Below are 16,435 nucleotides of genomic sequence, written 5' to 3' on the forward strand. Positions count from 1 at the left end.
AAGCTTATATATATGTTTTAAAATAATGTAAAAATGGACTGGAAACAATAAGCGCTTAACAGTTTCCCTATATTGCACAGTGTGTGTGGGGGGGGGGGAATGAGGGCTCTGGGGTGGAGCAGAGGGTTGGGGTGTGGGGGGATGAGGGTGCTGGCTGGGGCGGGGGGATCTGGGGGGGGGGTGGGGCGGGGCTGGGGAGGAGAAGTTTGGGGTGCAGTCAGGCTGCCCCGGGGCTGGGACCAGAGAGGAGGACTCCACAGTCCCCCCAGCCCTCTCCCCGCAGGCAGCAGCGAGCTCTGGGGGAGGAGCCCCCTCTTCCCCTCCCCAGCAGCACACTCACCCGGCACCGTCACTGCTCCCTCCGCAGCTCAGCCAGCCGCCGGTGCCGCTCCCTTTTGTAGCCGGCAGTGGCCGGCGAGGGAGCGCAGTGCGGAGCAGCAGGGCAACCACCTGCTGCCCAGGGCGCAGGCAGGGACGCTCCAAGGGAGGCGCGCGGGGCGGCAGGCGGGGCCGGGGGAGAGACCCTGCCCCGAACATTGGTGGAGCCAGGACCCCGGGTTCTGAATTTGCTGGAGCCCGGGCACCACGGGTCCATATAATTCGCCGCCCCTGACTCTGCCCCAGGCCAGCGGAAGTGGACAGTGACCAGCATTTGGTGACTGGCATTGCAGGTTCTCGTCCCAGCCCCACGTCGCTCCGTGCCTGGCATTGCCCGGCCCCTGTGCCACAGGCCAGAGCTGCCATTGTGCCAGCCTGAGGGAGCCGCCCCAGGCCCTGTGGCTCAGCTGTCCCACCTCGCAAAACGCAGCGCTTCAGACAGCAGCTTCATTCGGCTTCTCCCACATCTCGGGACAGTCACATCAGCTACTACCACTGGGCCAGGGCTGGAGGCTGGAGGGCTCCGAGGTGCTGGCTGGAGGCAGGGGAGCTCATGCAGTACCACATACAGATGTAGCTGTACACTGAGGGGTTATAAACCCCCCTCTCCCTCCAGCATCTGATGCTGGCCACTGCTAGAGACAGGCCCAGGCTGGAGGGGCTGATGGGCCTTCCCAGCCTGGCAGTTCCAGTGTTCCCAGCACAGATTTACACTGGGGGCAAGGTGATGACTGTCCCTTTGGTTAGAGGCCTGCCGCTGTTTTCCTGTCTAGCAGCCCAGGCTCGTAGGGATGGGGCTGCCCCAGAGAGGTCTTGCCAAGGGCCTGATCCCTCCTCCCACTGAGTGCAGGGTGGGCCCAGAGGATGCCCCGGTGGCACCATGAGCCATGCTCCTGTAATGGGGCAGGGGGTCTCTTGCTGGCAGGTTCCTGTGACTTTGAGTCAGACACTTGTGGCTGGACCAGCCCCTCAGACCGTACCCTGGGCAGCTACGCCTGGGGCTGGAGGAGCGGGGCCAGCCCGGGCCCCGAGGTGGACCACACACTGGGCACGACAGCAGGTGAGAGGCACTCTTGGCCAGGTAGGAGCAGAGATGGGGCTGCTGGGTGGAGGCATCCTGGGGGGAGGGTCCTGACTGGCCTTGGGCGGGGGGTCGAAGGGACCCACACACTGATGGGCAGGGCTGGGGAGCTGAGCAGGTAGCCCTCACCATGCAGCCTTCCTGGGAGGGGGTGGGCAGCAGAGAAAGGGGCTGGGAGACTCAGGGTTTGGGCAGGGAGGCTCCTCACTTCAGGACAGTGCCCAGCATGGCCAGGAGCGCCGGGCCAGAGCCTCTGGAGGGGCTGGGGTGCTGCGCGTGAGGGAGGCAGATCCACTCCTCCGTCCTGGCCCGGCTCCACCGAACTGGGGACTCAAGCCTCGTCTCTGGGGCTGGGTGGAAGAGATGCTGATTGACTCAGGAATTGGTCTGGGGCTGGCTGAGCTCTGCCCAGTGTGACTTGCAGCTCAGCACAGCACTCAGCGGCTCTCAGCACACCCAGGAGCCTGGATCTTGGCTGGGGGCCACGCTGCGGGGCTGGCGCTGCGGTGGCCCGACTGTCTCACTGGTTGCGGGCAGCCCCCCTTTCTCTGCGGCTGGCAGTGGCATGCGGTGGCTGGCGTTGCTGGGAGTGATGGTGCAATGAGCAGGGCCGGCTCCAGCTTTCTTGCCGCCCCAAGCAGCGAAGAAGAAGAAGAAAGAAAGAAAAAAGATAAAGCTCTCCCGCGCCGCTTCATTCCTCGGCGCCAATTCGGCGGCCAGGCCTTCCCTCCGAGAGGGACTGAGGGACCCGCCACCGAATTGCTGCCGAAGACCCGGATGTGGCGCCCCTTCCCATTGGCTGCCCCAAGCACCTGCTTGCTGCGCTGGTGCCTGGAGCCGGCTCTGGCAATGAGTCACCCCAACGACCACCACTGACCCTGCAACAGCCCCAGCTCAGAGCTCGGTTTTTGGGCAGTGCCCAGCCACCAGCCCTGACCCAGGGAGCCCATCAGGGTCACAGGCGAGTGGGGAAATGGTGGGGTAACTGAGCCCCATGAGTTGGGGGGAGCAGAGAGACGCTTCTGGGACTCAGAGGGCCAGAGAGGCTAAGGGGAGGGAGCACCAAGCCCATGGCGCTCTGACCTGGGCTGGGCTGGGGGCGGGGGCACTGAGCCCATGGCACTCTGACCCGGGCTGGGGGGGGGAGGCACTGAGCCCATGGCGCTCTGGCCGAGGTGCGGGGGGAGGGCACCGAGCCCTTCTGTGGAGTCTGACTTCAGGTTTCTAGCTGGGGGGAACTGGGGCCCACTGCAGGGAACATGGAGTGCAACACCTCCCGCCCATGGGTACCTGGGCAGTTCCACCTGTCTGGGTCTGGCCAGGCTCCCAGCTGGCCAGTTCCCTTCGCATGCTGTGTGGGCAGCCCTGGACTCTGACACCCTCTTTCTGCCCAGCACCAGCCTGGCTCAGGAAGCAGCAGGGCACATCCCTGCCCTTCTGCACCAACGTGCCTCTGCCTGGCCCTGCCTGTGGACCCCTTGGGGGTGAGGGGTCCTGTGGCTGCCCACTGGGGAAGGGAGTGTCCTAGGAGTCCCCTCAACAGGCCGGTGAAGCAGAGCGCTGCCTAGGAGTCAACCCGAGGGGCTTGGGCAGGGTCAGATGAGGAGCCCTGGGCCACGGTGGGCAGGACACAGGGAGATGAGGGGTGGGCACATCCGACCTGGCCTGCCAAAGGAGGCTGGCACCTGCACTCCTGCTACATCTCCCCCACAGGTCACTACGTTTCCTTTGACGCCAGCGTGCTGGGTCCCGGGGGGAATGCCGCCTGGCTGCTGAGCGAGCACCTGCCAGCCACCACGGGCGCCTGCCTTCGGTTCTGGTACCACATGGACTTCCCAGAGCACTTCTGTGAGTGACGCCTACTGCCACGAGCCTGGGGCCTTCGCCCCCAGGGCTGGCATGGGGGGTGGACAAAGGGCCAGGGCTGGCGCGTGAGAGGCAAAGGGCTGGGGCCAGCTGTGGGCAGGGGATCCGCAGTCGTGCTACTCCAGCTGGGGAGAAGCAGAGCAGGGAGTTGGGAAGCTCCCAACCTGGGGCTAAATCCTGGGCAAGAGGGAATTCTCTCAACGAGCTGATGAAGCCAAGAGCAACTTGTCAGCCAAGCTGAGGGCTGGCCGGGCTGTTCTAGGAGCCCTGGGGCACTAGTTATGGGGAGGCCCCACCCCGCTGGTAAGAGCAGCTGCACAGGTGCTTGTGGGCAAGGTTGTCAGCCTAAGCTGGTCTGCCTGGGCAGCGGGACTCGTCCCTGCCTGCTGCCCTGGCCCAGGGGCTCCAGCCAGCCGAGCTGATGCCGCTGGGAATGGCAGCGGGGGGGGGGGGGGATGATGCTGCACAAGAAGTCAGGTGTAGGGGTTGGAGCTGGAAGCCAGGACTCCTGGGTTCTAGTCCCAGCCCCGACACTGACTGGCTGTGTAACCCTGGCAAGTTACTGCTCTCCCTATGCCTCAGTTTCCCTCTCTGGTTCTGGGGGGGGTGCTCAGGTTTACCCCCCAATGTCTGAACTGCTCTGGGCCCTGTGCGTGGTGGGGTTAGCCCAGGCAAAGGCTGAGCTCTGGGCTGCTGTCCCTGGGTGTCTGCATTGACCTTGGCCCCCGCTTCCATCTCTGGACCAGACAGCGGCGAGCTGAGGGTGAAGCTGTACAGCCTGGCAGGGGAACTAACAGTCTGGAGCGCCCGAGGGCCCCAGGGCCGAGGCTGGTGGAACAGGACCATCTCAGTGCAGAACACTGTGGAGTTTCAGGTAATGGTGGGGGGCATGCCCAGAGCTGTCTGGAGAGCGGTGGCATGGCCCTGCCAGCAGATCTCCCACGCTGACAGCTGGGGGTAGCAGAGACGCAGCCAGCAGGAAGGTGGAGTGCTAGTGATGGAGGAGCCCACCTGCTGGCTCACCATGGGAGAGTCAGGCAGGTTGAGTGCTGGGGGCATCCCTGGCCTGCAAGTGGGCGCTAAGTGGGGCAGATGCAGGGCATCCCTGTTCTGCGAGCAGGCAGCTGGCACTGGGGCGAGCTGAGCGGGGCAGGCGCAGGGTGTCCCTAGCCTGTGAGCAGGCACCCCACCACCGACCTTTCCCCTTTGAAATGGGGGTAGTGCCCTCTGAGCCCAGGCCCAGCCAATCCACGGTGGGAAGTAAGAGCAATTACCGCATTGTGACAGACTCGGGGGCGGCTCTAGCTTTTTTGCCGCCCCAAGCACGGCAGGCAGGCTGCCTTCAGCGGCCTGCCTGCGGAGGTCCCCGGTCCCGCGGATTTGGCGTACCCGCCGCTGAGTCCGCAGGACTGGCGGACCTCCCGCAGGCAGGCCGCCGAAGGCTGCCTGACTGCCGCCCTCGCAGGGACCGGCAGGGCACCCCCCGCGGCTTGCCGCCCCAGGCACGCGCTTGGAGCGCTGGTGCCTGGAGCCGCCGCTGGACAGACTTCCCTGGGGTGCAACCTGGAACTGGGGAACCGCTGAGCCCTCTGGGCCCCCTCTCCCACTGTGAGGCTGTGACAAGCTGCAATCCTCTCCAGGACTTGCACTCACACAGCCATACACAAACAGGGACACATCCAGCTGCAGTTACATGAAGGTTTCTCTTAGCCACTCATGAACTAACTATAGAGAGGCTCCAGACAGTCCCCTCCAGCTCCTCAGCCTGGGACCTCAGAACTGTCCCGTCCTGCCCTGGTCAAAAGCCTGACCAGTGTAAGTTTATTATCCAGGCCACCCCTCCCTCAACGTGGAGATCATATGCACAGGCTTTTATTAACTGAGCTAAGATTTTTCATGCACTACACTCAAACCACACTGTTTTTAGGTGTCTGTGCGTTTGTGAAGCAGGGGCCCTGGGGCTGTTGGATGCTGCCCATGCCGCTGGTTGGCAGCACCAGCTCAGATGCCCCAGTGGAAATAACCCAATGGAACCAACCTGCCCCCCCCACCCTGAGCAGGTTGGGTTCAGCTCCTTGCCAAGGCCCTTTGTCTTTAGCCCCCCGTCACAAGGTGCCATTGGCTTAGGGGGCAGTGGGCTGTCTCCACCCTGCAGTCAGGCCCCTGCTCCTCTCCTGGATGGGTGCTGCCCCAGCATCCCTTCCTCTGGAGTGCCCTCCAGTGCTGGGGGCTGAGCAGTGAGGCTAGTGCCTCCCTGGAGGCATCATTCTGGCTCGTTGCCAGAGCTGGGACGCCTGTTCTCCCATCCCCCTTCCCTGGGTGCTGTGCTGGGGCTCAGGCTGGATTCCCGCTCTCCCTGCAGATTGTCTTTGAAGTGACCAATGGCGTGTGGCCTGCCGGGGGGACCGTCGCCCTGGATGATATCACGTACCATGCTGGAGAGGGCTGTGATGGCGACGGTTTGGGCCAAATGGAAGGTGAGGTGAAGTCCAACCGAGCCAGAGGTCAGAGTAGCTGTGCCTTCAGCAAGGCACTACTGCGGAGCACCCCTATTCCCCACCCATCTGTGAGACCCATGGCGCAGGGCAGGGTGGGGCAGGGGGTTGTGGCAGAGAAACGAGTCACCGACTGTACAGGGAATTAGAGGCGGAGTTGGGCATAGGACCCAGGAGTCCTGACCCGCTGCCCCTTTGTCTTCAGCACAAGAATATCCCTTTCCCCTTCTGCTTGTACACTGGCCCGCCTGGAGCTCTCGCCCTGGCCCGCAGGGCTGGGCTGCTCTCTCCTGCTGCAGCTTGCCCCCTTCCTGACAGCTCTGGGGAAGGCCATGTGGAGGGAGACAGTGCTGGCGGAGGAGAGGCTGAATGCTCTTCTGGGCCTGCTCTGCCAATGGGGCTCCCTGGGCAGTCAGGGAGGGGGAGACGCACACTGGTGCTGGTCTTGTGGGTGAGCTAGGAAAGCAAGGCCAGCAGCCAGGGGAGAACAGGAAATGCTGCCTGCTCAGGAGGGAGAGGAGGAGGGTCCCGGGCTGGAGCTAGTCCCTGATCGCCAATGAGGGACCCTTAGGAGGAGAAGGCCTGTGAGTGAGGACACTGAAGGGTTAACGCATGCAGTGATCGTTACTGCCGCCTTAGGCCACTCCTCTCCCCTTGTGCTCTCAGGAGAGCTCGCTGGGCCAGGCAGTGCTGGGGAATGGGCATGTTACTCGTGTGCTGGGAGAGGAGTAGCATGGACCACATGTTACAGATTGATCCCCTGAAGCCAGGTGCTGGGGCCTAGCTCACATCCCTGGTGGCGATGGTGCAGGGTCCCAGGCCAGCCGTCATCCGCCACTGTGCTCAGCACTTGCTTCGCTTGCAGATGGGAACCCTGCCCAAGGCTCTGTGGCAGCAATGGTGATTGGCATTCTCCTGGCCACTGTATTCCTGCTCCTGCTAGCTTTGAGCACATGCTATTGGCTGAAGAGGAGGGTGTCAGCGGGCAGGATGCCGGAGGAGAGAGCCACCAGCCAAGGCTTTGACAACATCGCTTTTAGAGATGTAAGGAACTGCAGCTCACGGCCTGGGCTTGGGGGGTGGGGTTAAGTGAAGGGCCACTAGGGGCTTTGCTTATTTATCCAGCTGCTGCCTTTGAAGTTTGAGCATCAGAGTCAAAAATGACTGACTAAGAGGGTGACTGGGGAGAGAGAGAATATGAATGAATGACCACTGCCAGTCTAAGTCCCTCCCCCCACCCTCAACAATGCCAGCTCACATAGCATTACATCTGCAGGTAATCTTACACCCGCCATTTCTTTGGCCTTTTTCATCCCTGCAGGACTAGAAACTGCTCGTGCTGTGAGTTCACTGTGCAGCCCCCCACACCCCACCCCCCCAGGCACAGACTCAGTGGTGAGGCTGCACCCAACCCTGCCCCAGCACAAGGACTGGCCCTGCCCATCCCTGCCAGGTGCCCCAGATGTGGGCAGGCAGGCTCAGCAAGGCAGGATCCAAGTGTGGGCAGTTCAGTGTGGGGCAATCTGGGTTCAGGGGATCTGGATCACAGGGGCTTGTTGGGGGGGTTCTGGGTGTAATGGTAATGGGACTCTGCAGGGGGGGTCCAGGTGAAGGTGGTTGGGGCTCAGTAGGGGAGGTCTGGACATGGGGGGGCATAGAGCTCAGCAGGGGGGTCTGGGTGTGGGGGCCTCAGTTGGAGGGGTAATCTTTGTGCAGCTAGTTGGGACTCAGTAGGGTGGGGATCCGGGTGCAGGTGGCTTGTCAGGGTGGTCCAGGTGCAAGGGGAGTGGGGCACGTTGCGCGTTAGGGGTGGTTCTGGGTGCAGCTTGGCGGAAGGGTCTAGGGATGAGGGGGTCGATGCACAGGGGTTGGGTGGATGGGGGAGCAGCTCCCTGTACAGTGATCCCTCCTCCTCCAGCTGAGGAGCGATGGATGCAGGAAGCATTGGGGGCGGGGGGGGGGGGGGGGGGAAAGAGGAGAGAGAGTTTTCAGAGCTTCCTGCAGCTGAGGGAGAAATCTGGGGGTGGGTCTGACACAGCCCCAGATGCCACACAGGGGAAGTGGAAGTCCCGTCCTCCCCAGCCGGGACTAGCACCTGAGCCCGGTGCAGGGTAGAAGCCACCAGCCAGGTCCTCTCCAGGCCCAGCCCCTGCCTCAGTGATTTACCTCTCTACTGGCTGCCCTAGGCACCCAAAACATACTGCTGGGAAGGGCTGCCTAACCGCTCTTATAGCTTCTCTTTGCTTCCGCAGCAGAAAGTCATTTTTCTGCAGGGAAGCTAAGTAATCTGCAGGGGACCTAAATTCTGTGCATGTGCAATGGTGCAGAATTCCCCCAGGAGTAAAGTTGGGTAGTTTATCAGCTTTGGCCCTATGCAGTCATACAGCAGCCAACGACGATGCTGGAAGGTTGCACAAGACCCCTCGCTGACTGAGGAGTTCACAGCTGCTATGTGGCCAGCAAACCCTCCTCTTTAGAATAGAGTAGGCGGTGGTAGTGGACACCGCAACCATCAGTGCTGCTTGATGTTCTTCACCCCATGGCTATTACATTTTCCGCCCCTCCCAGAGCTGGCTGTCAGGGAACAGCCATACACTTCATTAGATTGGGCCTACGCTAATTACAACCAATTCCTGCTCACCTTTAATTCCAGGACAGGGTCACTATAACTCCACTACCTGCGGATGGGGAAGCAGAACCAGATGTGAGCCTCCCATAATAGGCACCTGCTTGTACTGTAGCTGCACATACAGAATGAAACGTGGGTTCTGCAAGGCCTCATGCTCCTCCAGCAACATTGGGCTCAACTTTCATTTCCAAGGCTATCCTTGAAACTGTTTTGCCTATTGACTAAAACAGAAGCTCTGGTTAAGACAAACAAAGTCAGCTGGAGGGAGGAATACAAGCCCCTTTTTGAACTTAAGAGTATGAACAGATCCAGTGTAACTGAATTTCCTGGAGCACATTCAAGAGAGTCCATCAGTACTGTCATATTCTTGCAGTTTCCCATATAGTATTGCCCTTTCCATATGAAAATCTGTCCCCTTGATTTTATCTAAAATAAAATGAATTCTATAAAAGTAAGATTTCTGAAGAAGACTGTGTAACTTAGTCTGTGTTTCAGTCTGTTCCGCACAATTGTCTATTGTCACAGATTTTAATTGCAGCACTGCCGCCAGCTACAACACAGCTAAGGGGTATGGTACTTTTTGTTCTCTATTTTTCTATCCAAGCCTAAGTATACTCCAGATATTTAACAAATGACTTGGGGTATTGGTTAAGGCATTTCATGACATCATCTGGTTTAAAGCTATTTCCTTGTTCTTCCAAAGGCTTTTTCATAAAATTTGTACTCCAACCGCTTCACTTTTCTGTAAAACCCATTCACCATACTTCCACACTAGTGCTTAGTCTAAGCAGAAGGTAAGGAAGTCTATTTTATACTCCTAGAGGTCTGAATGTGTAGAATCTTGAATGTCTCCATTAACTATTTTAACCCATAACTGAAGTGCTGCAGCCTCCTGACCAGTGTAGTGATACAGGAGGCCAAGTGCAAAATCCTTTGTGTTTCTCCAGCACTTGGCTGGAGAAGCTGCACTTCTGCCAGAAGACCGAAATTCTCCAAGACCAGTAGATCCAGAAGGCTGTCATGATTAGCCTCTGCATATAACTTGAGCAAAGCTGTAGCAATGTCTTCCTTGTAGCCATTTGCAACTTCAGTGCTGCGGCCTTCATTCAAATAACTCATGAGGAATCGTTTGTACATCTTCTCCTGATCCCCGTAGGCCAGCTGGTTTAAATCAGCATACTTGTAAAGAAGTGGATGAGACTGTATGCATGAAGAGGAAGTAGGCAAAAGGAAGGGGTAGAGCGCGATCAGCTCCCGGACATCAAGTTGGTCGCTTCTGAAGAGTTCTTTTGCTTCTAGGAACTGGAGCTGTGCAAAGTGTATAAAACCTGCTTGCTGCAAGATTCGTTTGTACATTACCTGAAATTTCTCTTTTGGAATATTCATAGAATATCAGGGTTGGAAGAGATCTCATGAGTCATCTAGTCCAACCCCCTGCTCAAAGCAGGACCAACACCAACTAAATCATCCCAGCCAGGGCTTTGTCAAGTCAGGCCTTAAAAACCTGTAAGGATGGAGATTCTACCACCTCCCTAGGTAACCCATTCCAGTGCTTCACCACCCTCCTAGTGAAATAGTTTTTCCTAATATCCAAACTAGACCTCCCCCACTGCAACTTGAGACCATTACTCCTTGTTCGGTCATCTGCCACCACTGAGAACAGCCTAGCTCCATCCCCTTTGGAACCCCCTTCAGGTAGTTGAAGGCTGCTATCAAATCCCCCCTCACTCTTCTCTTCTGCAGACTAAATAAGCCCAGTTCCCTCAGCCTCTCCTCATAAGTCATGTGCCCCAGCCTTCTAATTATTTTCATTGCCCAGCTTTTCTAAATAGTCCTTAACCTGTTCTTTCACCACTGAGGGCTGCTCACCTCCTCCCCATACTGTGCTGTCCAGTGCAGCAGTGTGGGAGCTGACCCTGTCTGTGAAGACCGAGGCAAAAAAAGCATTGAGTACTTCAGCTTTTTCCACATCATCTGTCACTAGGTTGCCTCCCCCATTCAGTAAGGGGCCCACACTTTCCCTGACCACCTTCTTGTTGCTAACATACCTGTAGAAACCCTTCTTGTTACCCTTCATATCCCTTGCTAGCTGCAACTCCAATTGTGCTGCATGCTCGAGCAATATTTTTATACTCCTCCCTAGTCATCTGTCCAAGTTTCCACTTCTTGTAAGCTTCCTTTTTGTGTTTAAGCTCACTGAAGATTTCTCTGTTAAGCCAAGCTGGTCGCCTGCCATATTTGCTATTCTTTCTGCACATCGGGATGGTTTGTTCCTGCGCCCTCAATAAGGCTTCTTTAAAATACAGCCAGCTCTCGGACTCCTTTCCCCCCGATATTAGCCTCCCAGGGGGATCCTGCCCATCAGTTCCCTGAGGGAGTCAAAATCTGCTTTTCTGAAGTCCAGGGTCCCTATTCTGCTCCTCTCCTTTCTTCCTTTTGTCAGGATCCTGAACTCAACCATCTCATGGTCACTGCTGCCCAGGTTGCCACCCACTTCTACTTCCCCTACCAATTCTTCCCCATTTGTGAGCAGCAGGTCAAGAGGAGCACGGCCCCTAGTTGGTTCCTCCAGCACTTACACCAGGAAGTTGTCCCCAACACTCTCCAAAAACTTCCTGGATTGTCTGTGCACTGCTGATATCAGGGTGATTGAAGTCCCTCATGAGAGCCAGGGCCTGTAATCGGACAACTAACAAGTTTTCAGAAGCAAGCCTCGTCTACTGCATCCTCCTGGTTTGGTGGTCTATAGCAGATGTCCACCACAATATCACCCTTGTTGCTCTCGCCTCTAAACTTAACCCAAAGACTCTCAACAAGCTTTTCTCCAGTTTCATATTGGAGCTCTGAGCAATCATACAGTGCAACTCATCCACCTTTTCTCTCCCGTTGTCCTTCCTGAACAGTTTATACCCATCCATGACAGTGCTCCAGTCATGTGAGTTACCCCACCAAGTCTCTGCTATTCCAATCACATCATAGTTCCTTGACTGTGCCAGGACTTCCAGTTCTCCCTGCTTCTTTCCCAGGCTTCTTGCGTTCATGTACAGGCACCTAAGATAACTCGCCGATTGCCCTACTTTCTCAGTGTGAGTCAGGAGGCCTCCCCTGTTGTACCCTCCTCCTTGTTTTTCCTCCCAGTATCCCACTTCTTCACTTACCTCTGGGCTTAGATCACCATGCCCCGGCGAACCTAGTTTAAAGCCCTCCTCACTAGGTTAGCAAGCCTGCCTGTGAAGATGCTCTTCCCTCTCTTCGTTAGGTGGATCCCATCTCTTCCTAGCACTTCTCCTTCCTGGAACAACATCCCATGGTCGAAGAATGCAAAGCCCTCTCTCCAACACTACCTGCGCAACCACACATTTACCTCCACATTTCAGTGGTCCCTACCTGGGCCTTTTCCTTCAATAGGGAGGATGGACGAGAACAGGACTTGCGCCTCAAACTCCTTTATCCTTCTTCCCAGAGCCACATAGTCTGCAGTGACCCACTCAAGGTCATTCTTGACTGTATCATTGGTGCCCATGTGAAGAAGTAGGAATGGGTAGTGGTCCGAGGGCTTGATCAGTCTTGGCAGACACTCCATCACATCCTGAATTCTAGCTCCAGGCAAGCAGCACACGTCTCGAGTTTCCAGTCTGGTCTGTAGATGGATGACTCCGTTCCCTTTAGGAGGGAGTCCCAGACCACCACCACCCGTCTCCTCCTCTTGGGAGTGGTGGTCGTGGAACCCCCATCCCTACGACAATGCATCCCATGCTTTCCGGCCAACAGGGTCTCCTTCTGATACCTTCCCTCAGAGGGCTCTTCCAAATCCTTCTCCGCAGCAGTATCTGTGCAGAGAGCCTGAAAACGGTTTTGCACCTCTATCTGCATTAGGGGTACATGGATTCTCTTTCTTCTTCTGGAGGTCACATGCTGCCAATTTTCTTCCCTGTTCTGCACTGCATCCTCTGATTCTTCAGCATGCTGTACCAAGCGCTGTCTTCTATCCAGAAAAATCTTCATTTTCTCTGATGCAACACAGGGTTGATACTTGGGTCTCTAGTCCTTTAACCTTCTCTTCCAATATGGAGACCAGCTTGCACTTCGTACAGGTGAAGTCGCTTCTATCCTCTGGGAGAAAGACAAACATGGCACATCCTGTGCAGGTCACAACAGCTGATCGCTCACTATCCCATAATGTCTTCCTTCTAAGAGACTCTTCAGTGTTGTATTTACTGCTCACAGAAGCCTGAAAAGCAAAAACACCCAACAAAAAAACTCTGTGGGAACTCCCCCCAAGCGAACTCCCTCTGTTTACCTGTCCTCTGTTCGCCGCTCACTCGGTTCACAACTGGCTGCTTTTTTATGTTTTCCTTCGGGCTCCCTTTACTAAGATTAGGGCTTCTTTCACTCTGTGACTGGTTAGAAGTTCTTGAATCTGCCTTTCCAAAGGTAATGGCACCAAGTTGTACACACCTTTATTGGTAGCTACAATTACCTTACCTTCAACGTCTTGTAGGATGTGGCCTTCCTTAAAAGGTAGGGTCTGTTTTCCTTGTTGACCCAGCATGGTATGCACTGTAATAAACTCTTCATCTAGAGCAACTCCGTAAGGAAAACACAGGGCTGTTCCAATCACATGCTCCGACCAGTGCACCGGAGCACTCTGGGAAATGCCATCCTGTGACGAGTCCACTGCCCTGCCCCCCTTCCTGGGCCCGCTGGCTGTCCCAATAAAGTGCAGAGAGGCCTCCAGTTATGCAGCACCCGTGGCTTTATTTACACACACAGTTCTCCCACCACCAGTGTTGAGCTATATACAAGGCGTGCGAGGTTAGTTCCCTCTTTTCCTGCAGTCAGCCCGCAGCTCGGAGACTGACCTTTTCCCTGGCTGGCTTTTCTGCTGGCTCCCAGCTCTTATAACTGCTGGCTTGTCAGGCCCACAGGTGGAGCCAATCTGCAGGCCAGGCATCAGGTCTGTTTCACCAGCCCCAATTTATTTCTCTTGATTGGAGCTGGCTGAGCAGGGGTAATTAGGTGCTTTTGCACCAGCACCCTGCTACACATCCACATTTGCAAACATACCTAACCCTCCAGGTCCAGCCAGCAGAAACTTCTGTTTGCCTTTTCATAACTGGCCATTTCTCATCACTGCGAGGTGCCAATATTCTAATTCAATATGATATATTGTGTAGTGAATGCAAGGCATAAGTAATGACCATCTACCGCACAGGGTTACTCCGGAATAACCACTTCCTTCACTATCTGGACTCTATCCTCATACACCATGAACATCTGGATGGGCTGCCGTTTCACTAAGATAATGCAAACTTCTACACAAAAAGGGTCCCCACTCATAGGGTTTTCATTTAATGTGAATGTCACAGCTCCCTTGATTCTAGCTCCAGTGGGGATAGGTTCCAGGTTCATCATGTTAACTAATAAAAACAACAAGGAGTCTGGTGGCACCTTAAAGACTAACAGATTTATTTGGGCATAAGCTTTCATGAGTAAAAACCTCACATCTTTGGATGCATAGAGTGAAAGTTACAGATGCAGGCATTATATACTGACACATGGAGAGCAGGGAGTTACTTCGCAAGTGGAGAACCAGTGTTGACAGGGCCAATTCAATCAGGGTGGATGTAGTCCACTCCCAATAATAGATGAGGAGGTGTCAATTCCAGGAGAGGAAAAGCTGCTTCTGTAATGAGCCAGCCACTCCCAGTCCCTATTCAAGCCCAGATTAATGGTGTTGAATTTGCAAATGAATTTTAGTTCTGCTGTTTCTCTTTGAAGTCTGTTTCTGAAGTTTTTTTGTTCAATGACCCCCTGATACTTGACATGTTAACTAATGTTATTGGGTTGTCACAAAGCACCAGTAGCGGTTGAGTGCTGAAGCTGCTTTCAACTCACTGACCGCTTTCTTGAAGCCCAAATATTTATGCAGTTGTTTGGTGGCAGCAAAAGTTACTTTTCCAGCTGATGATCTCCTCTCTTCCACTAGGAAGTGAAAGACAAAGCAGTCATTGATTCCAATATAGACGTTTTCCCCCCACAGCACTCAATGGATTGAACATCGATTTGAGCTTTGTCTCCCATTAGCATCTCCTGCTCAACAGCAGGAATGAGCTTAAAAGTCCTTCACGCTCCTTGTGTCTTCTCTGTGGGGCTGTCAGGGCTGGGACCGCTGGCTCCGAGTCCGGGACTGGTTGGTGTCTGGCACATACCGGATCGGACGCAAACAGGAATTATGTATTTAAATTAAATAAGACCCCACAGCTACAGGGAAGAGGCTGGAGCTTGTAACGGTCAGGGGTTGGCTTGACAAGGTTTTTATAATTTCAAGGGATTTCATTTTAAGCATTTTTTATCCATTTTTGATTTTCAGTTGTGGGAAATGGGGGTAGGGGAGAGGAGATGATTCTTAATAGAAGTTGAAATTCAAAGAGTTAAGATTTTGCAACCATTAAAACAAACTGTCAACATCATGCACCACTATATACAAAGTAAAGATCCTTAAACTAAGTTCTCAAGCAGCATTTTTCTGTCAGCTTCCATTATTGATGGAAATGGTCATTTTGGGAGGGTAAGGTGTAAGTGGCATGTAATGATCAATCTAATCCTGCCAAGCCTAGTCATGGGTAACTGCATCACAGCAGCTGTGAGCACCTAAGAATTAATTCCCCTCCAAGGAGCAGGGTAGAAATGGCCCTGTTTTGTAGCAATCTGATACTGTTATTCTACAATAAGTACAGCTATGTATCAAACCAATTTCTCTCTTTACAATTTCAGAAGCTATCTGACTAAAATCCTAATCTGACCCTTTATTAATCTCAAACACTATACAACCTTCAGTATGTCAGAGTTATCTTCAAATAAAAAGAAGTGATAGAGTGCAGGTTACTAGAAACTCCTTAAGTCCAAAGACTGGCCCAAAAAGGGGATAGTACATCAACTGAACTTAGAGATGGATGGTCCAATAGCTACAGCCATTGCCTTGGATTCAAGTCCAAGCTCTGCCACAGTTGGTGTATGACCTTGGGCAAACCACTTACTGTATCTCACCATCCCCTTTTCCTTCCATCAAAGGCCTGCTGAGGAGAAATCAGGGTGCAGGGGCCATGTAACTGAAATGGTTGCATTTGCATTCGTATTCAGAGCATGAGCTAAACTCCCCATGTGCCCTGGGCTCCAGGGAGCAGCAGAGAGAATGAAGAATGGGGTCACTGCAGAGTCCTACTGAGGAACATGAAAGGGAGTTCCAAGCCCTCAGTTTTTCACACTGCTAAACAAACAGCTTTTGAAGATTAGGTGGCACAAGCCCAAGTTTCCTATTGTACAGGAATTATTCTTGTTCAGCCTGTTTTCCCACAATCCACAGCTGTATTTGTGGACACTGAAGTACAGCATCATCTTAGCTAATAGGAAGCCTGCAGTCTGAACCACAGAATATAGTCTAGAGCTGCTAGCCAACTGGTTCTGCCTCTGTACAAGTACAAGCACAAGCACATGTCATGCAAGTCTAGCTTCTTCAGAACCATCATTCTGAAAACTTGGTTGAAGGGAAGTGTTACATTTCAGCAGAGAAATGTGCAGATATCATCAGTAAGTTTCTCTCTTGCAGTACGATATGGAGGTCATAAGATGCAGTGCTGACCTTACTCAGGCCATTACACTAAGTTACACTGAGCTGTCATCTCTAGCATGAGCCCTGGCAAGCTCAGAATATTTGCACCCAGTTTGGTTAAAAGAAGTTTGTCCAGTTCCATTGGGAACTACTGGCTTGGTACAAACGAGAATGGTGCTGGGTAGAAGTACTTATGTTTGACTAGCTGGAAGTTTCCTGGTTTAGTCTAAGTCACTTTCTTTGCGATGACCTTGCTCTTTGAACCCACCTCCACTGCACTAGGGCCATAGTCAACACCATGACTTGTTTCAGATGGTTCAAGGCTGCTGTCCCAGGCCATACAGAAGAACATCTCACTTCACTGCTTCTGGCAA

General features: G+C 54.4%; 1 protein-coding gene and 1 pseudogene across 1 annotated transcript in view; one reads left to right on the forward strand and one right to left on the reverse strand.

Moving 5' to 3' along the window:
* The window catches only part of MAMDC4 (MAM domain containing 4), a 63,546-nt gene extending 54,995 nt beyond the window's left edge, over positions 1-8,551 (forward strand). The window contains exons 23-28 of the mRNA XM_026658477.1: positions 1,304-1,438; positions 3,173-3,307; positions 4,072-4,199; positions 5,688-5,802; positions 6,686-6,864; positions 8,474-8,551. Coding sequence (XP_026514262.1) covers positions 1,304-1,438; positions 3,173-3,307; positions 4,072-4,199; positions 5,688-5,802; positions 6,686-6,864; positions 8,474-8,539 — 758 coding nt within the window. The 3' untranslated portion in view covers positions 8,540-8,551. The remainder of the gene's footprint in view (positions 1-1,303; positions 1,439-3,172; positions 3,308-4,071; positions 4,200-5,687; positions 5,803-6,685; positions 6,865-8,473) is intronic.
* Positions 8,552-8,773: 222 nt separating this feature from the next.
* LOC112115323 lies at positions 8,774-16,413 on the reverse strand (annotated as a pseudogene).
* Positions 16,414-16,435: the final 22 nt, after the last annotated feature.

Source organism: Terrapene carolina, unplaced genomic scaffold (assembly GCF_002925995.2).
Source record: "Terrapene carolina triunguis isolate 2854851 unplaced genomic scaffold, T_m_triunguis-2.0 Scaffold449, whole genome shotgun sequence".
Taxonomy (NCBI): Eukaryota; Metazoa; Chordata; order Testudines; family Emydidae; genus Terrapene; species Terrapene triunguis.